Consider the following 25,070-nt stretch of genomic DNA (forward strand, 5'->3'; position numbering starts at 1 on the left):
AGGAGATGTAGTGTCCAGACACCAGATGTGGTACAGTGAAAAGACAGTGTCTGGACAGCAGACGCGGTACAGTGAGGAGACGTAGTGTCCAGACACCATACGTGGTACAGTTAGAAGACAGTGTCCAGCAGATGCGGTACACTGAGGAGACGATGTGTCCAGATGCCAGACGTGGAACAGTGAGAAGGTGGCTTTAGAATAGTTTGGAACCGAACCTGGGGAACAGTCACAGCCCACAGTATCTGAACCCCGTTCACAGGGTGCATTTGGTGTCTATTTCAGCAGGACTTAATTATCAGCAAGTCCACAGAGATGAAAAACAGAGTGAATCCATTTCTCACTTAAATAATTCACTGAACAACAATGCCAGACACAGCACAGGTGAGACACAGGGTGAAACTGCCTCCATACTGTCCCATCACACACTCCCAGGGTCAGACACAGAGTGAAGCTCCCTCTACACCGTCCCATCACACACTCCCGGGGTCGGACACAGAGTGAAGCTCCCTCTACCCTGTCCCATCACACACTCCCGGGGTCAGACACAGAGTGAAGCTCCCTCTACACTGTCCCATCACACACTCCCAGGGTCAGACACAGAGTGAAGCTCCCTCTACACTGTCCCATCACACACTCCCAGGGTCAGAAACAGAGTGAAGCTCCCTCTACACTCACCAATCACACACTCCCAGGGTCAGACATAGGGTGAAGCTCCCTCCGCACTGTCCCATCACACACTCCCATGGTCAGACACAGAGTGAAGCTCCCTCTACACTCACCAATCACACACTCCCGGGTCAGACACAGAGTGAAGCTCCCTCCACACCGTCCCATCACACACTCCCAGGGTCAGGCACAGAGTGAAGCTCCCTCTACACTGTCCCATCACACACTCCCGGGGTCAGACACAGAGTGAAACTCCCTCTACACTGTCCCATCACACACTCCCGGGGTCAGACACAGAGTGAAACTCCCTCTACACTGTCCCATCACACACTCCCGGGGTCAGACACAGAGTGAAGCTGCCTCCATAGACCCAACAAGACAAACATTTTACTGAAGACAAACTGAAGCTCTGGTGCTCTCCCACACTCCTACTGATCGCCAGCACTGTGGGACTGAGGGTCCGGGGGTGTCCGCTCTTTCCGGTGAGAGCCCCCAGACGGAGCTGGAGTCCCCAGCAGAGTCCGTGCCTCAGTTGATAGGCTGGTATCCCGTGGGTGACAGCCTCGAGCGGTGGATGCATACACACACGCCCCCCACCGGCAGGAGGACGGCTGGCAGGCCCAACCCCACTGCCATGATAGCGATGACCAACACGGAGAACATGTCCTCTGGGGGTGCTCCATGTCCTACCAGCACTGACCTGTACAGGAGAAAGGGAGGGGGGACAGTAAGGGTGAGGGCAATGTGGTGGTCAACTCCCAGTGAACTGGCCCGAGGGTGAGCACTGACACACACCGTCCTCTCCTGTCCTGTCCCTCCCTTGCAAATAACCATCCTCTCCCTCCTTGTGACCCTCTCTACAAATATCTTCCCTCCCCTCCATTCCAAACTTCCTCCCCTCCAAATGTCACCTCACCCTCAACTCCCCACCGACTCTGAACTCCTTATCACTCCCTCTTCCCTAAGTTCCCTACCCTCAGATCCCCCACCTCCTCCAAATAAACCCCTACCCATCCTGGGCTTCTTATCACGCCCCCCCCCCAGGACACCCCCACTCTCAGGTCCCACTCCCTCAACCCTCACCTCCTCAACTACCCATCCTGGGCTCTTTATTTCCCCACCACCCCCCCAACCCTGCAAGTTTATACTCCCCTCCCGCTAACTCCCCCACCACCGTGACCAAAGCCTCACCCACCCAACATATCAATGCAGTTACAAAGACGGCACGACAGTGGCCGTATTTCATTAGGAGTCGGAGGAGATTTAGTATGTCACCCAAAACACTTGCAAATTTCTACTGATGTATCGTGGAGAGCAGTCTGACTGGTTGCATCACCGTCTCGTATGGGGGGGGGGGCCGCTGCACAGGATCAAAAAAAGCTGCAGGAAGTTGTAAACTCCGCCAGTTCCATCATGGGCACTGGCCTCCCCAGCATCGAGGGCATCTTCAAAAAGGTGATGCCTCAGAAAGGTGGCATCCGTAATTAAGGGCTCCCATCACCCAGGACATGCCCTCTTGTCATTGCTACCATCAAGGAGGAGGTACAGGAGCCTGAAGACCCAACCTCAACAATTCAGGAACAGCTTCTTCCCCTCCGCCATCAGATTTCTGAATGGACAATGAACCCATGAACACTACCTTTGCTCTTCTCCCTTTTAGCGCTACTTAATAGATTTACTTTTCTATATATCTTTCTGATTGTAATTTACAGCTTTTATTCTTATGCATTGTAATGTACTGCTGCCGTGGAACAACAAATTTCATGGCATATGCCTGATTCTGATTGCCTTGCCTGTTAGTCTGCCTACTGCTCTGAGCACCCTTCCCTGTGCTAATCCCACCACCCCCTCACTGACCCCGCCTCCCCTCGCTGACCCCCTCCCCTCGCAGACCCCGCCTCCCCCTCACTGACCCCCCTCCCCCTCGCTGACCCCGCCTCCCCCACTGACCCCCCTCCCCCACTGACCCCGCCTCTCCCCACTGACCCCACCTCCCCCTCACTGACCCCGCCTCCCCTCGCAGACCCTGCCTCCCCTCGCTGACCCCCTCCCCCACTGACCCCGCCTCCCCTTGCAGACCCCACCTCTCCCCACTGACCCTGCCTCCCCTCGCAGACCCTGCCTCCCCTCGCTGACCCCCTCCCCCACTGACCCCGCCTCCCCTCGCAGACCCCGCCTCTCCCCACTGACCCCGCCTCCCCCTCGCTGACCCCCTCCCCCTCGCTGACCCCACCTCCCCTCACTGACCCCCTCCCCCACTGACCCCGCCTCCCCCTCACAGACCCCACCTCCCCCCGCTGACCCCGCCTCCCCCTCGTTGATCCCGCCCCCCGCTGACCCCCCTCCCCCTCGCTGACCCCACCTCCCCCTCGCTGACCCCGCCTCCCCTTGCAGACCCCGCCTCCCCGTGCAGACCCCGCCTCCCCTCGCAGACCCCTCCGCCCCCTCGCAGACCCCTCCGCCCCTTTGCTGATCCCGCCGCCCCCTCGCAGACCCTGCCGCCCCCTTGCTGATCCCGCCCCCCCACTGACCCCCTCCCCCCACTGACCCCGCCTCCCATCTCCAATCCTGCACCGCTAATCCCCCCTTCCCTCGCTAACACCCCTCCCCCCACTAACCCCCCCCTCCCCTCACTAACCCCCCTCCCCCGCAGAAGGCCAACTCACCAGCTGATATAGTGGTGGGTGGGGTAGAGCTGCTGGCCGGCACTGCCAAAGGAGACGTTGAGGGCAAAGAGGTGTGTGTGTCGCGTGGGCGCCGTCCGGGTGAAGGCGAAAGCCAGGCTGGCAGTGGGGAGGCTGCGATTATGCCCCGTCCGCAGCCCATAGTCACGGGACTGCATGGAGTCAGCACGCAGGGGCCGGACAGCGCCATAGGCCACAGGCTTCCACTGCAGAAAACCACGCTGGCTACTGCCGTTCTCCGGAGCCCCCACCAGCTCGCTCACCTGGGGAAAGAGAGAGAGGAGGGGTCCGTCAGCCTCTTAGTCACCTCTCACCCCGCTCCAAAATCTCCCCACCAAAAAAAACACCCTGAAATCAGACAGCCCCCACCACCACCACCAAACCTGGCCCAGGCACAGTCCATCTGTTACCTCCCACCCCACTGACCCATCAAGATCACACCCCTCCACTGAAGCTGGCCCCAGGCACAGAGAGAGTGAGGGTTCACCTAGCACCCCTCCCTCCAAAATCCCAACACCTCCCCCCACCCGGCAACCCGGTCTGAGAGAACCTCTCTGAAATAACTTCTGTTTGTAAGTTTCCGCTGGCCGGGATCGACCACGAACGCTGTGCCCTGTTGCCTCCGATCAGTGGATACGCAGGCCAGGGCACTGCAATATGGAGAGCAAGCCGATGAATCGAAAGGAACGGCAGAGACCCCCACCTGTCCTACACCAGGAACCCCCCTCCCCCCTCCCAGTGAACCTGTCCCAGGTTGAGGGAGCCTCTCTTACCTGAAACCTGGTGTGAGATAGGTGGGGGGGTTCCCCTCACCACCCGAAACCCGGTCCAGGGTGAAGAGACCTCTCCTACCGACTCCCTCAGCAAAATCCAACTCCGCAGACACTTCCCCAGTCTGTGGACCCTCCCACACCAAGATCTGTTCTCCCCCACCCCCAGGAGGGTCAGAAATGCCTCTGGGTAGGAAGGATTAAAGAGGATCCCCAGGCAGCTCACTGCTCGTGCTTCCTGGTCCAGGCCACGTTGTGGTGGGTCTCCTCTCCATAGCCTCCTCAACACCCCCAGACCTGCAGGCCCACGTACTGAAATTCCGGTTCCAAACACGAGGGTAAGTCCACTCGAGGGCAAAGTACAGAATTTATGCCTGGAACCGGAGGAAGTGGGCGCAGTACGAAGCGAGTAGATTCCATCAGATGAACGGGCAAGATTGCGGTCAACAGGATGAGTTGCAACGTAAAATGCGGACAAAATCAAGAAGGGTGAACACAGGACAGACGGCGTTCAATTTGAATGCACAGGGCACACGGAATAAGGTAGCTCAGTTAGAGATTGGCAGGTGTGATGTACTGGGCATCACTGAATCATGGCTGAGAGAAGATTATGGTTGGGTGCATCCAAGGACACACATCGCTCGAAAGGACAGGTGGGTAGGCAGAGGAAGTGGTGTGGCTCTGTTGGTAAAAAATGAAATGAAATCCTTAGAAAGAGGTAACGCAGGATCAGAAAATAGAAAATCCCTGGTTAGACTTAACAAACTGCAAAGGTAAAAAGACCATGACGGGAATTAGATACAGGCCTCTGAACAGTAACAAGGATGTGGGCTACAAATTATGAACTGAGATAGAAAGCACACGCCAAAAGGGCAATGTTACGATTGTCACGGGGGATTTCAATATGCAGGTAGATTGGGAAAATCAGGTTGGTGCTGACTTTGGATCCCGAGAAAGAGAGAAGGGATATAAATTTTATACTTTATTGTCGCCAAACAATTGATACTAGAGCGTACAATCATCACAGCAATATTTGATTCTGCACTTCCCGCTCCCTGGAGTACAAATTGATAGTAAATATTAAAAATTTAAATTATAAATCATAAATAGAAAATAGAAAAGGGAAAGTAAGGTAGTGCAAAAAAACCGAGAGGCAGGTCTGGAGGGTACGGCCCAGATCCGGGTCAGGATCCGTTCAGCAGTCTTATCACAGTTGGAAAGAAGCTGTTCCCAAATCTGGCTGTACAAGTCTTCAAGCTCCTGAGCCTTCTCCCGGAGGGAAGAGGAACAAAAAGACTGTTGGCTGGGTGGGTCGTGTCCTTGATTATCCTGGCAGCACTGCTCCGACAGCGTGTGGTGTAAAGTGAGTCCACGGACGGAAGATTGGTTTGTGTGATGTGCTGGGCTGTGTTCACGATCTTCTGCAGCTTCTTCCGGTCTTGGACAGGACAACTTCCATACCAGGTTGTTATGCACCTTAGAAGAATGCTTTCTACGGTGTACTTATAAAAATTAGTGAGGGTTTTAGGGGACAGGCCAAATTTCTTTAGCTTTCTCAGAAAGTAAAGGCACTGGTGGGTCTTCTAGGCAGTGGACTCTGCTTGGTTGGACCAAGTCAGAATTTGTTTTTTTTTACGGTAGCCTGTGGTTGAGCCCATGAGGGGATCAGCTATTCTGGACTGGGTGTTGCAGAATTCACCCCTGCAATTTGAGAGGGAGAAACCAAAGTCAGATGTATCTGTATTACTGTGGGGTAAAGGGAATTATACAGGTATGAGAAAGAAACAGGGGAAAATTGATTGGAAAGGGGAAGTAGCAAAGATGACAGCAGAATTCCTGGGAGCAATTTGGGATATAGAAACATCCCAAAGAGGAAGAAGTATTCTAAAGGCAGGAGGATACAACTGTGGCTGCCAAGGGAAGTCGAAGCCAACAGAAAAGCAAAAGAGAGGGTATATAATAGAGCAAAAATTAGTGGGAAGTTAGAGGATTGGGAGGCTCTTAAAAACCAAAAGAATGCAGCAAAAGAAGCAACAAGATGAAATGAGAAGCTGAGTTAGCCAACGATATCAAAGGGGATACCAAATGTTTTTTTTTCAGATATAGAGTGAAAGCGAGGCAAAAGCAGATATAGCAGCACTGGAAAACGATGCTGGAGAGGTAGTATTGGGGGACAAGGAAATGGTGGATGAACGGAGTAAGTCTTCACTGTGGAAGACACTAGCAGTGTGCAGAAAGCTTGAGAGTGAAGTTGCCATTAATAGGGAGGAGGTGTTTGGGTGAAAGATCTGAAGGTAGATAAGTTACCTGGACCAGATAGTGTACACCCCAGAGTTGGCTGAAGAGTGTGGAGGCATTAGTAATGATCTTTCAAGTTATTGCCAGTTTCTGGAATGGTTCAGGAAGACTGGAAAACTGCAAATGTCACTCCACTCTTCAAGAAGGGAGAGAGGCAGAAGAAAGGAAATTATAGGCTAGTTAGCCTGACATCAGCGATCGAGAAGATGTTGGAGTTGATTGTTGAGGATGTGGTTTTGGGGTACTTGCAGGCACATGATGAAATAGGCCATAGTCAGCATGGTTTCCTTCAGGGAAAATCTTACCTAATAAATCTGATAGAATTCTTTGAGGAAGTAACAGCAGGGCAGACAAAAGACAGAAAAATTAGTGGATGTTATGTAGTTGGATTTTCAGAAGGGTTTGCACAAGCTGCCACACTTGAGGCTACCTGACAAGTTAAGGGTCCATGATTTTACAGGAGATGTACTAGCATGGATAGAGCATTGGCTGATTGGCAGAAGGCAAAGAGTGGGAATAAAGGGAGCCTTTTCTCATTAGCTGCCCAAGCCCAGTGGTGTGCCTCAGGGGTTGGTGTTGGGACTGATTCTTTTTACATTGTACATCAATGATTTTGATGAGTTTGTGGCCAAGTTTGTGAATGACACAAAGGTGGGACAGGTAGTGTTGAGGAAGAAGGGAGTCTGCAGGACTGGGAGAATGGACAAAGTGGCGGATGGAATTCAGTACCAGGAAGCGTATGGGTACTGGATTTTATAAATGGGGAGAAAATTAAAAAATCTGAGGTGTAAAGAGACTTGGGAGTCCTTGTGCAGGATTCCCTAAAGGTTAGTTTGCAGGGTGAGTCTGTGGTGAGGAAGGCGAATGCAATGTTAGCATTCATTTCTAGAGGCGTAGAATATAAAAGCAAGGATGTTATGTTGAGGCTGTATAAAGAAATGGTGAGGCCTCACTTGGAGTATTGTGAGCAGTTTTGGGGCCATTATCTTAGAAAGGCGGTGCTGACATTGGAGAGGGTTTGAGGAGTTTCAGGAAAATGATTCCGGGATTGAAAGGCTCATGGTACAAGCAGTGTTTGATGGCTCTGGGGCTCTACTAACTGGAATTCAGAAGGAGTGGGAGTGACCTCAGTGAATGGTAAAAGGCCTTGATGGGGTGGATGTAGAGAGGATGTTTCCTGTGGTGAGAGAGTCTAAGACCAGAGGACACAGCCTCAAAATTGAGGGGTGTCCTTTTAGAACGGAGATGAGGAGGAATTTCTTTAGCCAGGGGGTGGTGAATCTGTAGAATTCTTTGCCACAGGCAACCGTAGAGGCCCAGTCATTTATGTATATTTAGGACAGAGATTGATAGATTCTTGATTGGTCAGGTTATGAGCAGATGAGGGGGAAAACACATCAGCTGTGATGAAATGTATACAAGCATGCAGACATGGTCAAGAGATTCAGTTGTTGTCCTGACCAAACATCAGAAATGGCAAGTGACTTTGACCATGGAATGATAGTTGGTGCCAGACGGGGTGGTTTGAGTATCTCAGAAACTGCTGATCTCCTGGGATTTTCACACACAACAGTCTGTAGCGTTTACAGAGGATGGTGTGATAAACAGAAAAAAACACCCAGTGAGGGGCAGTTCCGTGGATGAAAACACCTTGTGAGAGGTCAGAGGAGAATGGCCAGACTGGTTCAAGCTGACAGGAAGGCGACAGTAACTCAAATAGCCACATGTTACAACGGTGGTGTGCAGAGGAGCGTCTCTGAATGCACAACACGTCAAACCTTAAGTAGATACAGCAGCAGAAGACCACAACAGGTTTCATTCCTGAACCTGATAAAGAAGCCACTGAGTGAATAATCTATACCAGGGGTCCCCAACCTCTTTTGCACCGCGGACCGGTTTAATATTGACAATATTCTTGCGGACCGGCCGGCCTGGGGGTGGGGGAGGGGGGTGTTCAAGTAGGGTTAAACTCACCTCAACATGTATTTTACAGTTAGGGTTGCCAACTTTCTCACTCCCAAATAAGGAACAAGTAGCAGTCAAATCCCGGGACACTTTACCCCAGGAAAGACTACCATGACCATGAAGCCTTGCGCGGGCACCTGTGTGCGCATGTGTGACGTGCGCATATGATATGAGCATGCACGTACGTGCCGATATTTTTCCCCACAAATCAGTTTTGCCTTCATCTTCCCAACTACACTGTACATACATTATTTCTACTTTATATAGGCTGTGTATTTATCATATCATTCCTGCTTTTACTATATGTTAATGTTATTTTCGGTTTTATGTGTTACTTGGTATGATTTGGTAGGTTTTTTTGGGTCTGGGAACGCTCAAAAATTTTTCCCATATAAATTAATGGTAATTGCTTCTTCGCTTTACGCCATTTTGGCACGAAATGTTTCATAGGAATGCTCTACCTTAGTGGGGGAAATGCGGGACAAGGGCCATCCCGTATGGGACAAACCAATTTAGCCCAATGTACGGGATGTCCCGGCAAATACAGGACAGTTGGCAACCCTGTGTTCAAGTTCAACAGTGCATGACAGGGAATGAGGAAAGGTGCAGCTGACTCATATCGTTTCCTCACCGCCCGGTAGCACATGCTTTGCGGCCCGGTGGTTGGGGACCGCTGATCTATACATTGATTTGGAAACACTCCTTGAAGCACCTAACAAATGTTGCCCCGTCGAAATGGCCATGGTAGTGCAGGTAGTGGTTAGCACGACCGCCATCACAGCTCAGAGTTCAATTACAGGTTCGTCTGTAAGCAAGACTGCACGCTCCTCCCCGTGTGAGTTTCCTCCAGATGCTCCGGTTTCCTCCCATAGTCCAAAGACACATCGGCTAGTAGATTCATTGGTCATTATAAATTGTCCTGTGATTGGGCTGGAGTTAAATCTGGGCAGTGCAGCTCAAAAGGGCAGAAGGGCCTGTCCCACGCTGTATCTTTAAATAAATAAAAACACTCCTGCATCAAACGCTCCTCGTGTGACAAGCCTTTCAAGTCAAGTCAAGTCAAGTGGCTTTTTATTGTCATTTTGACCATAAACTGCTGGTCCTGTACACAGTAAAAACGAAACAGTGTTCCTCCAGGACCCTGGTGCTACATGAAATAAACTACACTAGACTACAGACCTACACAGGACTACACAAAGTGCACAAAACAGTGCAGGGCAGTACAATAAATAATAAACAAGACTATAGGCACAGCAGAGGACAAATTACAATATAATAATAAATGAGGTAGATGTCAGTCCAGGCTCTGGGTATTGTGGAGTCTGATGGTTTGGGGGAAGAAACTGCTACACACTCCGGTTGTGAGAGCCCGAATACTTCGGTGCCTTTTGCCAGATGGCAGGAGGGAGAAGAGTTTGTATGAGGGATGCGTGGGGTCCTTCACAATGCTGTTTGCTTTGTGCATGCAGCGTGTGGTGTTAATGTCTGTAATAACTGGAAGAGAGACCCCGATGATCTTCTCAGCTGACCTCACTATCCGCGCAGGGTCTTGCGATCCGAGTTGGCACAATTCCAGAACCAGGCCGTGATGCAGCTGCTCAGGATGCTCTCAATACAACCTCTGTAGAATGTGGTGAGGATGGGGGGTGGGAGATGGACTTTTCTCAGCCTTCGCAGAAAGTAGAGACACTGCTGGGCTTTCTTTGCTATGGAGCTGGTGTTGAGGGACCAGGTGAGGTTCTCTGCCAGGTGAACACCAAGAAATTTGGTGCTCTTAACGATCTCTACGGAGGAGTCGTCGATGTTCAGCAGAGAGCGGTCGCTCCGTGTCCTCCTGAAGTGAAAAACCATCTCTTTTGTTTTGTTCACATTCAGAGACAGGTTGTTGGCTCTGCACCAGTCCGTTAGCCACTGCACCTCCTCTCTGTATGCTGACTCATCGTTCTTGCTGATGAGACCCACCACGGTCGTGTCATCGGCGAACTTGATGCTGTGGTTCGAGCTGTGTGTTGCAGCACAGTCGTGGGTCAGCAGAGTGAACAGCAGTGGACTGAGCACACAGCCCTGGGGGGCTCCCGTGCTCAGTGTGATGGTGTTGGAGATGCTGCTCCCGAGCTGGACTGACTGAGGTCTCCCAGTCAGGAAGTCTAGGATCCAGTTGCAGAGGGAGGTGCAACTCCCAGAGCCACCAAACGCTCCTCATATGACGAGCCTTTCAATCCCAGAATCATTTCCGTGAAGCACCTCAAACTCTCTCCAATGTCAGCACGGCCTTTCTAAGATAATGGGCTGAGAACTGCTCACAACACGCCACGTGAGGCCTCACCAGTGCTTCATACAGCCTCAACATAACATCCTTGCTTTCCCCAGGGCTGAAATCGCTGACACGAGAGGCACAGTTTTAAGGTGCTCGGGAGTAGGTACAGAGGAGATGTCAGGGGCAACTTTTTTTTACACAGAGTGGTGAGTGTGTGGAATGGGCTGTTGGCGATGGTGGTAGAGGCAGATACGATAGGGTCTTTTAAGAGACTCCTGGATAGGTACACGGAGCTTAGAAAAATATAAGGCTACGTGTCTCAGGTAGGGACATGTTCGGCACAGCATTGTGGGCTGAAGGGCCTGTATTGTGCTGTAAGGTTTTCTATGTTTCTAAAGAGACCCCAGTCTACTGTAGGGAAGTTGACGTCACCCATGATAACAATCCCTTGTTATTGTACCTTTATGTAGGATTCAAGGTCCGAAAATGAAGTTTATACACTGGGCTGATAGAGGTTCAACAACACTGAGGGAGAAAGGAGGAATAAGATACTGTCCACTACCCGACCCTGGACACGTCCCTGGGGATGGAGCTGCCCCATGCGTACCTTGAAAATGCTGGGCGTGTATTCGTCGTCGATGGTTCTGCTGACCTTCATTGACCGCTGGGTCCCTTCCTCCTCCAGCACCATCAGCTCCAGGCCAAACCGTGACTTGTTGCCTCGTGGCCGCAACCCCTCAATGACGAACTCCAGCTTCGAGGTGTTGGCCGTGTGGAAGAGACGAGGGAGGTCAGCATCACGGCCAGAACCCTCGAATGCTGTAATCTGATGAGAAACAAGGGTCAGCCGGAAGCAGAACATGGAGCAATTAGCATCCTCACACCATCCCATCACACATTCCCAGGGTCAGACACAGAGCGAAGCTCCCTCCACACTGTCCCATCACACATTCCCCGGATCAGACACAGAGTGAAGCTCCCTCCACACCGTCCCATCACACACTCCCGGGGTCAGACACAGTGAAACTCCCTCTACACAGTCCCATCACACACTCCCGGGGTCAGACACAGAGTGAAGCTCCCTCTACACTGTCTCATCACACACTCCCGGCGTCAGACACAGAGTGAGGCTCCCTCTACACCGTCCCATCACACACTCCCGGGGTCAGACACAGAGTGAAGCTCCCTCTACACTGTCCCATCACACACTCCCGGGATCAGACACAGAGTGAAGCTCCCTCTACACTGTCTCATCACACACTCCCGGGATCAGACACAGAGTGAAGCTCCCTCTACACCATCCCATCACGCACTCCTGGGGTTAGATACAGAGTGAAGTTCCATCTACACTATCACATCACACTCTCCCAGGGTCAGACACAGAGTGAAGCTCCCACTACATCGTCCCATCACACACTCCCGGGGTCAGGCACGGAGTGAAACTCTCTCAACACCATTCTACCACACACTCCCAGAGTCAGACAGAGTGAAGTTACCTTCACAGCATCCCATCACACACACCTGGGGTCGGACACAGAGTGAAATTCCCTCTGCACCAACTCATCACACACTCTTGAGTCAGGCATGGAGTGAAGTTCCCTCTAGATCGATATTTTAGAGATACTTTAGGGGGTGAGAAACATTGTCCAGAATTGCCAGGATTTTCCAGATGGCCCTTTGTTTGACTTCAGTTTGACGCCTATAACAGAGCCAGCCTTTCTAATCAGTTTAATGAGCCTCTTGGCATCACCCATTGCCCCAGCACACCACCACATAGACAATTGTACTAGCAACAGACTGGTAGAACACATGAAGGAGAGGTCTGCATATTCCAAAGGACCCTCAGTCTCCTCAGGAAGTAGAGGCAACTCTGACCCTTCTTGTACACAGCCTCTGTGTTGGTGCTCCACTCAAATCTGTCATCGAGGTGCACCCCGGGTACTTGTAGGTCCTCAACACATCCACGTCCTCACCGTCAACAGTAACAGAGAGTAGTGGAGGCTTAGTCTTCCTAAAGTCCATCACTGTCTCCTTTGTCTTACTGCAGATGATTCAGCTTGCACCATTTAACAAAGTCCTTCATCCTCCCATCCTCTCTTTATACACCCAACTATTGTTAAGAAGAAGAAGCAGCATAGCCCTTAACTTGGCAGTGGAGTTATCGGGGAACTGTCTTTGTTGACAGCATTTCTGTAGCAAGCTATTCTTGTTGCTAGCTCAACACTCAACCCGGCTCGGATTCGAACTCGGGAACCTTCGCTCCGGAGTCTGCGTCACCAAGTGCAACTATTGTTAAGTCACCAGCAAGTTTCTGCAGATGACATGACTCAGTGTTGTGTCTAAAGTCTGAGGTATTCAGGTTCAACAGGAAGGGAGCCATTGCAGTCCCCCGTGAGACCCCGTTGCCGCTTGCAGGCATGTCTGACACGCAGCTCTGAAGCCACACAAACTGCAGTCTGTCCGCCTGTCAGGTAGTCCAGTCACACTCCTGGGTTCAAAGGGAAGTGGTGGGGAGGTAGTGCAAGAGAAGGGGGGGGGGTTATGGAGAGGGAGAAGGGGAAGGGTACCAGACTCCCCCCCCCCGATGTCCCCACCCTCCACACCCCTGCGGGATGCCAGCCCACCTACCCGGAAGATGATGCTGCCGTTGGCGAAGGGAGTCCCAGATGCGTTGCGGCCCTGGAGCTGCGCAGTCAGCGCAGTCTGGTTCAGCGTGGCGTTGGCGTCCTCCCAGGTGAAGTCCTCCAGCTGGTAGGGGGGGTAGATTTTGTCGGCCGGTGCCTGGGACAGATCGGCAGTGTCGTTCACGTCCTCGTACTCCAGGAGCTGGTGGACAGAGGAAGGTTTCACCGCGGCCGATTCCATCCGTCGCGCAACCCCTTCCCGAAACCTCGTGCGTAGCGCAGGCCCGCTCCCCAGGAGGGTCCTCTCCCCCCCCGCCACACCAAACCCCTCCTCTCTGGCCGATGCAGGACAGTCTGGGCTCCTGAGCCCTCAGCCAGATCCAGGGAGCAGGGGGTCTGAAGGCAGAACCCCCCCTCACCGCTTCCACATCAGTGAGACCCTACGCAGACTGGGGGAGGGGGACTCTGACTGTTTCCTCAAGAACCTACACTCTGGCTGCTGCCAAAGACAAGATTTCCCAGTGGCCAACCATTTCAATCCTACTTCCCATTCCCATTCTCACATGGAATTCTCTACGGCCACGATGAGGCCAAACTTAGACTGTAGGAGCACCACCTCTCGTACTCTGTCAGGATAGCGCCCAACCCGATGGTGGCAACATCAATTTCCCCAGCCTCCGATCATTTCTCCCCCACCTCCCGCTTCTCTCAATTTCCATTCCACAGTCTGGTTCCCCTCTCACACCTGCTCATCTGTGAATCTTCCCCGCAGAGCAGAAATGCCTAATACAAAGGAGCACTGTTTTAGAAATGTCTGGAGGGAACAATAGGGAGGGATGTCAGAGGCAATTGATAAAACACCTTGCCAGGGTGGTGGTAAAGGCAGATACATTAGGGGCATTTAAGAAACTCTTAAGATAGGAACATGGATGATAGAAAACTGGATGGCTCCGTGGGAGGGAAGGGTTAGAGTGATCCTAGAACAGGTACAACTTCGTGGGCCACATGGCCTGAGCTGTGGTGTAATGTTCTATCTTCTATGGTCTACAGACGCTGGGACGTCCCGTTGGTGAAAGGGTCACATTAACAGAGAGCTCCCTCATTTGATCGAAATCCCGAGCAGGGTCGAGGGTCTCCAGCTGCCTCCTGCCACTCACCCGGGAGAAGATGACAGCAGTGGAGTAGACCACGGCCTCAGCGGGCTCGATGCGGATGGCGTCGGCGGGGTCTGGGAGCTGCAGCCGGCTCCAGTCGATGTGCAGGGTGCTGTTGGGGCTTCTGCTATAGACCTGCAGGACGGTGGGGGCTCCGAGTGAGCTCCAAAGGTAGTGGATGGTGTCGGTGGGACCCAGGGCCCGGATGTGGAGCACGTTGGGGGCTGCTGGCATGGAACCGTTCCGTCCGGGATTGTACTCGAAGGTGACCTGTGGGAAACAGTCAGAATCAAGTTTATCAGCACTGACGTACGTCACGAAACTTGTTAATTTGTGGTACCAGTACAGTGCAAGATATTTTAAAAAGTTACAAAAAGAATACATTTTAAAAATAAATAATAGTGCAATAAAATACTATAGCTTACAATTAAAAATAAATAATTATAGTGCAAAATAGGGAGACTGTGTTCATGGGTTTGTTGTCCATTCAGAAATCTGATGGCAGGGGGAAGAAGCTGTTCCTGAATCATTGCGTGTGTATCTTCACACTCCCGTACCTCCTCCTTGATGGTAGCTACGAGAAGAGGCCACGTCCTGGGTGATGAGGGTCTTCAATGACGGGTGCCACCCTTTTGAGGCATTGCCCCTTGAAGATGTCTTCGATGCTGGGCAAGCTTGAGTTGGAGTTGGCCGAGTTTACAACTTTCTGCAGATTCTTCCAATCCTGTGCAATGGCCCCTCCATACCAGATTAGATTAGATTAGATCATGAGGACACTCAGTCCTCGTTTATTGTCATTTAGAAATGCATGCATTAAAAAAATGATACAATGTTCCTTCAGAAAGATATCACAGAAACACAGGACAAACCAAGACAAAAACTGACAAAACCACGTAATTATAACATATAGTTACAACACTGCAAAGCAATACCGTAATTTGATAAAGAGCAGACCATGGGCACAGTTAAAAAAACAGTCTCAAGTCCCGATAGCCCCATCATCTCACGCAGACGGTAGAAGGGAGAAACTCTCCCTGCCATGAGCTCCAAGCGCTGCAAACCAGTGACGCGACCAGTTAGAATGCTCTCCATGGTACATCTACAGACATTTCCTAGAGTCTTTAGTGACATACCTCCTCAAACTCCAAATGATATATAACCACCAGTGAGCTTTCTTCGTAATTGCATCAGTATGTTGGGCCCACGATAGATCTTCAAAGACGTTGACACCCAGAAGCTTGAAGCTGCTCCCTCTTTCCACTGCTGATCCTTCAACAAGGACTGGTGTCTGTTCCCTCGACTGACCCCTTTGTGAAGTCCACAAGCAATTCCTTGGTCTCACTGACAATGAGTTGCTGTCACACTGCTCAAGCAGCCGAGCTATATTGCTCCTGTACACATCTTCATCACCATCTGAATTTCTGCCGACAATCATTGTGTCACTGGCAAATTTATAATCGGTGCTTGAGCGGTGCCTAGCCACACAGTCATGGGTGTAGAGAGGAAGCCTCTCCAAATCCAGCCAAGCCCACTGCACAACCTGCAGTTCAAACACTGGGAGGAGAACGTCAGGCCAGTCAATGGGATACAAATCTATCGCCAACTCCATTGCCCCACGTCAGACAGAGAACCGGCAGCTGATCAGCTCACCTTCCGCCTACGGTTACCCCAGGTTGTGCGGGAGTTGCTCACCCCACCCCACTCTGAGAGCGCAGCCCAATCTCGCAAAGGCAGCAGACACGCGGGAGCGGACAGGTACGGACGAACCTCGGGGTCCAGGGCCGCGGCCCCTGGAAGTGGCAACGTGACTAGATCGGACATTGAAGGTGGGACTGTGGGTACAAGAGTCAGGAGGCCCTGATGCAATAGAATATTGCTGCACTTGGGAGTACTGTGCGCAGTTCTGATCTCCCCATCACAGGAAGGATGTGGAAAAAGCGCAAAAGAGATTCTTGTGTCAGAGGCCAATACAGCACAGAAATAGTTCTCCCTGCTCATCCCTGTTGCCTGTGTTTGGCCCATAAACCTGCAAGCCCCTCCCCCTCCATGTACCTGTCTGAATGCCTCTTAAATGTTGTAATTATACCCACCTTGACCACTTCCCCTGACAGCTCTGGTGTAAAGAATTTATCTCTCAGGGCTCTTTGAAATCTTTCTCATCTTATATATCGTTTTCAACTCCCCGACCCTGGAGAAAAGACTCCGACCATCCTCCTTATCCATACTCCTCATGAATGTATAAAACTCTGTGACATCACCCCTCATTCTCCTGTGCACAAGGAAGGAAGATCTGGTGTGGTATGACCAGCAGATTCCAGGACAACTTCTCTCCCACTGTTATCAGAGTCATGAGCGGCACGTGGACATTTGGAGAATAAAGGACCGCTCCCTATAACTCAGACCCTCCAGTCAAGGCAGCATCCTCGTAGATCTCCTCTGCACCCTCCCCAGCTTGACAATGTAACAGGGTGGTGACCAGTATGGTGCCTGGATTAGCGGGTATGAGCTGTAAGGAGAGATTGGGCAGATTGGGTGTTGCCTTTGGCTGAAGGGAGACCTGATAGAAGTTTAGAAAATCATGAAAGGCATTGACAGTCAAAACCACTTTCACGGGATAGAAATGAGAGGGTACGGATTTATGGAGAGTGGAGTGGTGAGCTTAAAGTAGTGCAGTAGTTTACATAATATTATTTATTATCAGATACAATATGGAACAGACCCTCCCAGCCCTTTGAGCCACACTGTAACCCCAGCCTAATCACGGGACAATTTACAGTGACCAACTGTACACCTGGTACATCTTTGGAGTGTGGGAGGAAACCGGAGCACTCGGAGGAAACCCACGTGGTCACGGGGAGAACGTGCAAACTCCTTACAGGCAGTGGCAGGAAATGAAGCCGGGTCTCCTGTAGTACACCGCCATGCTACCGTGTTTCACTACACACAGAGTGGTTTTTAAAGAGGGATGGATCAGCTTAATCTATCATATTTGCATTGAAGCATACAGTGAAATGTGTCACTTGCATCAAATCAGATCAGCGAGGATTGTGCTGGGGGCAGCCCACAAGTGTCACCGGGCTTCCAGCACCAACATAACTTGGCCACACGTCACAATCCTGACCCATGTGTCGTTGGACTGTGGGAGGAAACCGGAGCATCTGGAGGAAACTCACACGGTCACAGGGAGAACGTACACACTCCTTACAGATAATGGCCAGAATCAAATCGAAAAGTCAAAGTAAATTTATTATCAAAGTACCACACACAACCTCGAGATTCATCTTCTGGCAGGCATTTACAGGAAAATAAAGAAATATGAAAAACTATTCATTAGCAAAGACTGACAAACAACCAATGTGCAAAAGACAAATTTTGCAAATAAAAGATATAAATAGTGCTGAGAATACGAGTTGTAGAATCCTTGAAAGTGAGTCAAGGTTGTGGGATCAGTTCAGAGTTGAGGTGAGTGATTGTCGACACTGGTTCAGGAGTCTGATGGCTGAGGAGTAATAACGGCAATGGGACCCAAGGGATCAGCACCTCCCGCCCAATGGTAGCAGTGAGAAGACAGCATGGCCTGGATGGTGGGGGTCCTTGATGATGGGGTGGAAGTCAAATCCGGGTAAAGTCACTCAGAGACCATATCAGTACAAACTCTTTATTCAAAGCACCCGGGGCTTACTCAGTTAGTCACTCAAACAGTCCACCAACTAATTCACAATTCCCCTTACAAAATGGATATAGTTGTTCAGGTAACCCCACACATACCAAGCTGGAGTCAGACTTACCTATTGCCTGACAGTACCAGACATCCCACCCTGCAAAAACTCATTTCAGGGAGGTAGCACCATCAATTTGTGGGAGACTCCCGGAACTTCCGGGAGAGGTGGGATGTCTGCAATAGAGTAGCTCCTTAGCAGCTAGCCAGCTAGTTTAAATAACGTTAGCTATGCTAATGAATGAATGACACCTGTTAAACTCCCCTCAACATGTCTTTTACCAACTTAACCCACCATGGGCAATAGAAAAGTCACTGTTGCAAACAGTGCAGCGAGCAACACTGTCATTATTTTTGACCCCTATTAGGCAGGGGCACACTTTAGGGTAGTCTGGGGTGACATATGTTTTATTTTTTTTTGGAACACTCTGCCATGGCGTGTTTTCTTTCTTTCTCTCTCTCTCTCTCTCTCTCGCTCTCTCACTTTCAAAAAAATTGATTTCCGGGATATTTTATATAATTTGCGGGCATCAGGGAGCCACTATCAATATGCGGGAGACCCCCGGAACTTCCGGGAGAGGTGGGATGTCTGCAGCACCGAGAGACAAATTACAGAATAGGTATAATGGCCTCATACACAAACAGGTTGGAGTAGTCTTATCTCTGCGCACGACTGCACAAAGAAACACAGACCTTGAAACACTGTCTGACTCTGAGAAGAAACATGGCTCAGCATGGCTTAGCACATCTGTTGATCATCAGCAGTTCCTCTCAGAAAGAACAGGCCGCTATTGTTTAACTAATGCATTAACCCTTTTACATACTTTATCATTTTTGTGCTCATTGCGGGGGGGGCGGGGGGGGGCTTTGCCTGTAATGGACTGGGCTGTATCCACCACTTTGTGTAGGCTTTTCAGTTCCTGGGCACTGACGTTTCGGTGATCACTGGCACCGTAAAGCTACTGTGCCATCTGCTATGCTGCCACGCCATGCCGCCCCACGGCACCTGGAACGTGCAGCCAGGGGTGGTGGACGCAAACAGAATAGTGGTGTGTAAGGGAACGTGAACAGGCAGGGAGTGGAGGGGTATGGACCCGGGGTCAGTTTAATTAGGCACATACATGGTGAGCCGTAGTGGCAGTCCCTGTGCAGAATGCTCTATGCTCTAACCAGATCGCAATCATGACCGCACATCCACTCAGAAACACCTCACCATTCTTTCACCATCACATCGTTTGACGGCTCTGGGCATACACTCGCCCGAGTTTGGAAAATGAGGCAAGATTTCATTGAAACCCACTGAATATTGAAAAACCTAGATACGGTGGATATGGAGAGGATCAGTGGATTTTTAAACCTTTAATATTTACTGTCAATTTGTAATCCAGGGAGTGGGAAGCGCAGAATCAAATATCGCTATGATGATTGTACATTCTAGTATCAATTGTTTGGTGACAATAAAGTATAAAGTATCTTTCCCGTAGTGGTTGAGTCTAGGACCAGAGAGCGCAGCCTCAGAATAGAAGGGCGTCCATCTAGTGCCGGCACATGGAGGAATTTAGTTAGCCAGAGGGCGGCGAATCTGTGGAACTTGTTGCCTCAGGTGGCTGTAGAGGCAAAGTTATCCGGTAATTTAGAGCAGAGTTTGGTAGGTTCTTGGTTAGTCAGGGTGTTAAAGGTTACGGGGAGAAGGCAGGAGAATAGGGTTGAGAGGGATAATAAATCAGCCATGGTGGAATGGTGCAGCAGACTCGATGGACCAAATGGCCTAATTCCATTACTATGTCTTACGGACACGGGGTCTAAACCCTGGAGCACCCTCCCCAACAGCACCACCTTCACCAGAAAGACCACACTCTTTCAAGGTAGTGGTTCAACCCCAACCACCTCCCACCCTCTCACAGGAGAGTACCAAAGGGCGATTCCAGACAACCCCAACATCCCAAAAATTACCAGCTAATACATTTGAAACCTGAACTTCACTTGGGTGGAGACCCAAACCCTTTAGCCTGTGTGTACAAATATTTCTGAGGGTCACTCCTGGATTTTCAGTTCATTGTGTCCTCCCAGTGCTCAATGTAATCTGGAAAAGTGATATCTTATCTTATCTTGTCTTGGCACTTTGCACCCTGCTGCAATGAAGACTGAATCTTCCAACTTCTGCTAAACTGCTCTCTTATTATCCTATCACTGTGCTAAGGCCCACTTGTTCAGTCTTGTTTACCACCATGCCAAAGGTCAGTACTCACCTCCCTTATCGCCCTGGAGCCTTTCAAGAGATAAGCTTCATATGTCACATAAACATCAAAACATACAGTGAAATGCACCCATTACAGTCTGAGGCCGTGCAGGGGGCAGCCTACAAGTTTCAGTGCCAACATAGTATGCCCACAACTTACTAACTCTAACCCAATGGAATGTGGGGGACACACACACACACACACACAGGAAAACATACAAATTCCCTACAGTCAACAGCGGGAATCGAACCTAGATCGCCTTAAAAGCGTTACGCCAGCTGCTGCACTACCATACCATCCCAGCTCTTACGTTCTCTAGACTCTTTCTCCACCACAGCTTAACGATCACTGGTCACCAGTGTCCACGCTCCATCTACAACCACCCTCTGCCTTCCACGGGCAAGCCGATTCTGAATCCATGCAGCCAGGTTTACCCAGATCCCATACCCCGTGACTTTACTGGGGTTAGGTCCCAGATATTGATGCGTTAACATTATCTCACTGATCTGTTAGTCAGCAGTACTACTTTTGTGGATTAAAAAAAAAACTTCCTCGTTTCAGTTCCGTTCCAATGCCGACCACAGAAATAAGACAATGGAAGCCCTTCCTCCTGCCTGAGCCAGTGGTGCCAGGGAGCCACAGGAGAACGGGGCAATGCGTGTCCAACACAAGCCTAGGCTCTGGGACGGCCTCGGGTTTACAGTAGGTGAGGGGGAACACTGCTCGTTCCTGCTCGAGGCTGCTGAGACTTTGCCGCCCCCACACTGGCAGGATGGAACATCTCCATTGGCATCAGCTCAATCCCCACCTCATCGAAATCACTCGGGAGTTTTGACATTCTGTGAATGTAGCAGATATTCTTTCAAACAAGAACCAGTCTTCAGTTGCTAATGTAAATTTCACACAGTAATCAGTTCGAAATTAGGAGGACGGCTTTGCAAACAACTTTTTTTTTACAGAGCACAGGCTACTGGTCTATTGTTTTAGAGATACTAGGCCAGCTTTGTCATGTGTACCTTGAAATACGCAATGAAATGCATCTTTTTCGTCAATGACAAACAGATGCCAAGGGTGTGCTGGCAGCAGCCCACAAGTGTCCAACGTTTAATTAACCCTAACCTGTAAGTCTTGGGAACGTGGGTCAAAACCAGAGCACCTAGAGGAAATTCACAGAGTCACAGGGAGAACATACAAACTCCTTACAGACAATGATGGGAATTGAACTGACTCAGTGGCACTGGAAAGCATTTGAAAAACCACTACCTACCAGGGGCACTTTTTTAAGCACTGTAAAGCGTTATGCTAACCGTGCTACCAAAGTGAAGTCCTCATATGCATCAGCCAAATGTTAGACAATGGGGTTAGCCCACATTGAACTGAGTTGTTTTGCACCATTGTGACCGAGTTCAAGGATGTTTGCAAACCACTCTGATGTTGTCACTTAACACATCAAACATGGTCACAGATATAGCTAATCAATAGAAACATAGAAACATAGAAAATAGGTGCAGGAGTAGGCCATTCAGCCCTTCGAGCCTGCACCGCCATTTATTATGATCATGGCTGATCATCCAACTCAGAACCCCGCCCCAGCCTTCCCTCCATACCCCCTGATCCCCGTAGCCACAAGGGCCATATCTAACTCCCTCTTAAGTATAGCCAATGAACTGGCCTCAACTGTTTCCTGTGGCAGAGAATTCCACAGATTCACCACTCTCTGTGTGAAGAAGCTTTTCCTAATCTCGGTCCTAAAAGGCTTCCCCTTTATCCTCAAACTGTGACCCCTTGTACTGGACTTAGTTGGGATAGTTGTAAATTCAGCAGGTCAGCCCTGACACATTAATTCGGTGCCTAGGATCTCTATCCCCAGCTTATAGAACTTCTGTGTGGTTTACTTAGTAATGTGTGTCATGTGTCAGATGTTTCCCACTGTAGATATATACATTCAGTGGCTACTACATTCAGTATCTCCTGTACCTAATAAAGTGGCCACTGAGTGTATGCCCATGGTTTTCTGCTGCTGTAGCCCACCCACTTTAAGGTTTGATGTGTTGTGTGTTCAGAGATGCTTTCTGTAACACACGGTTGTTTGAGTTACCGTTGCCTTCCTGCCAGCTTGAACCAGTCTGGCTATTCTCCTCTGACCTCCCTCATTAACAAGGTGCTTTCACCCACAGAGTTCCCACTCACTGGATTTTTTTTTACACAATTCTCTGTAAACTCTAGAGACTGTTGTGTGTGAAAATCCCAGGTCAGCAGTTTCCGAGATACTCAAACCACCCAATCTGGCACCAACAACCATTCCACAGTGAAAATAACTTCCCAGTTCTGATGTTTGGTCCGAACAACAACTGAACCTCTTGACCATGCCTACATGCTTCTATGCATTGAGATGCTGCCACATGATTGACTGATTAAATATTATTAATGAGGTGTAAAGTGGCCACTAAATGTATCTCCCACTATAGATATGTAGCAATGTAGATTGTCAAACTCAAAATATTGAAAATATTGACGTTATCAGCCTACGTTAACCCTTTCATTCCCAAGATTAATTTTTGTGAACCTCCTTGGGACCCTCTCCAATGCTAGCAGATCTTTGAAAATGGGGCCCCAAACTGCTCACTATACTCCCCAGGCGCGGTCTGACCAACACCTTATAAAGCCTCAGTATTTATATCCAAGTGCTGACATGGGAATACGTCGCCGTTCCTCACGGCCACTGGGTCAAAAACCTGGTACTCCCTCCGTAACATTTACACCTCAAGGACCGCAACTCACGACCATCACCCCCTCTCAGGGAGCGACCGGGCGACCAGGCGATAAATGCTGGCTCAGTGAATGAGAGCCCTTCCAATCTCCCTACCAGGTGGCAGCGCTGGGTATCTCACATTTCCCTGCCCACCTCCCCTCGACAGGGACACACAGGATCACATCCAGCAACGAGCCAGCACCTGGTGCACAGGAACGGGGAATTCCGTAGTAAAGTAGAAGTGGAGACACAGACTCACGCCAACCCTGGTAAAGAGACCGGTGCCCGAGTGGACAGGCAGGCGTACTAAATTATTGCGAACTGCAGGTCACACGGCACAAACTTTCTATTTACATCGTGGGCACAGTGTGGACCGTGGAAACAGCCGGACCCCTTTACCTGTCTGCGGAAGGAATCATCGCGCAGTAGCGAGCCCGAACTCAAGGCGAGCAGCCAGGAAGAGAGCAGCAACGATACTGCCGCCATGTCTATAACATGCCCCATCAGCTGACTTCCGCCCCCTTCTAAGCGTAGCAACGCCGCCTCTCCCGCTCTTAAAGGGACCGGCCAGAGAACTTTCAATTTAACCCACTGCAGTCGGTGCTTGTTAGACCAATACAGTACAGGAAGAGGCCCTTGGGCCACAACCTCTGTAGCGACTGAGATACCAAATGAAACTTATCCCATCTGTCTGCATATGATCCAATCCACTATCTTCTCTGCTTCCAGCACCACCACTAGCAGCGTGTTGTAGGCACCTACCACAGTGTTAAATAAAAATTCCCCCACCTCACATCTTAAAGCTCTGCCCTCTAGTATTTGACATTTCTACCCTGAGAAAGAGAGTCCTGACGAAGGGTCTCGGCCTGAAACGTCGACTGCACCTCTTCCTACAAATGCTGCTTGGCCTGCTGCGTTCACCAGCAACTTTGATGCGTGTTGCTTGAATTTCCAGCATCTGCAGAATTCCTGTTGTTTACTCACAACAGGAAGCAGCTATGGAATGAGCAGTCATCGTTTCGGGCATAGGCTGTTCATCAACAGAGGAAAGGAAGGAAGAAGCCAGAGTAAGTCAAGTTTATTGTCATTTAACTATATACTATAAACAATACAGAAACATGTGAGGAGTACAAGATGACAGGTGATAGGTGAGGCCAGGTAAATAAGAGGTGGGTGGTCCGAGAGGAATGAAGTAAAACGTTGGGAGGTGACTGGACGAAGAGATAAAGGTTGAAGAAACCTAATAGGAGAGTGGACCACAGGAGAAAAGGGAGGAGGCAGGGAACCATAGGAAGGTGATGGATAGTTGAGAAGTGGTGAGGGGAACCAGGATGGGGAAATGGGGAAAAAAAATGAGGGAGAAATTATTTGAAGCTACCCAGATGTAATGAGATATTCTACTTTAACCTGAGGTGCAGTCCCATCATGACAGTAGATAGCAGAGTGAGGATGAAGTAGAATTAAAATGGATGGTCACAGGAAGATTCCACCTTTGCATTAGGAGGAAAGGTGCTTGATGAAACTCCCCCCTCCCCCACACATCTAAATTGTAGCTCACCAATGTAGAGGAAGCAATACCAGGGGCAACTCATTCTCAGTTCACTTGGCTACAAGAGATTAGCAAGACCAATCTTGGAAATGGTAACACTTGAGAAGTTTGGATAGATATGTACATGGATGGCAGAGGCATGGAGGGCTTTGGCCTAGGTGCATGTGGTATCTATGAACTCACAAACTGTCTCATTCCTTTTTTGCACTATAGTATTTATTTTGAAATGTACAAGTTTATATCTTTGCACTGTATTGCTGCTGGAAAAACTACAAATTTCACATCATAGAAAAGTAGCAATAAACCTGATTCTGGGTACAAGACATTGGTGAGACCAGTATTGAAATACAGTATGCAGTTCTAGTTGCCCAATTATGGTAAGGTTGTACAACA

General features: G+C 49.9%; 1 protein-coding gene across 1 annotated transcript; it reads right to left on the reverse strand.

The window, feature by feature from the left end:
• Positions 1–1,194: 1,194 nt before the first annotated feature.
• glmp (glycosylated lysosomal membrane protein) lies at positions 1,195–23,639 on the reverse strand. Its single transcript, XM_063041700.1, has 6 exons — positions 23,528–23,639; positions 14,422–14,688; positions 13,269–13,466; positions 11,248–11,466; positions 3,333–3,613; positions 1,195–1,366 (listed from the first exon to the last, which is right to left on the reverse strand). Exons 1-6 carry the CDS (start codon positions 23,630–23,632, stop codon positions 1,195–1,197), a joined length of 1,242 nt encoding a protein of 413 aa, XP_062897770.1. The 5' UTR covers positions 23,633–23,639.
• Between the last annotated feature and the right edge of the window lie 1,431 nt (positions 23,640–25,070).

Source organism: Mobula hypostoma, chromosome 2, assembly GCF_963921235.1.
Source record: "Mobula hypostoma chromosome 2, sMobHyp1.1, whole genome shotgun sequence".
NCBI classification, from domain to species: Eukaryota; Metazoa; Chordata; class Chondrichthyes; order Myliobatiformes; family Myliobatidae; genus Mobula; species Mobula hypostoma.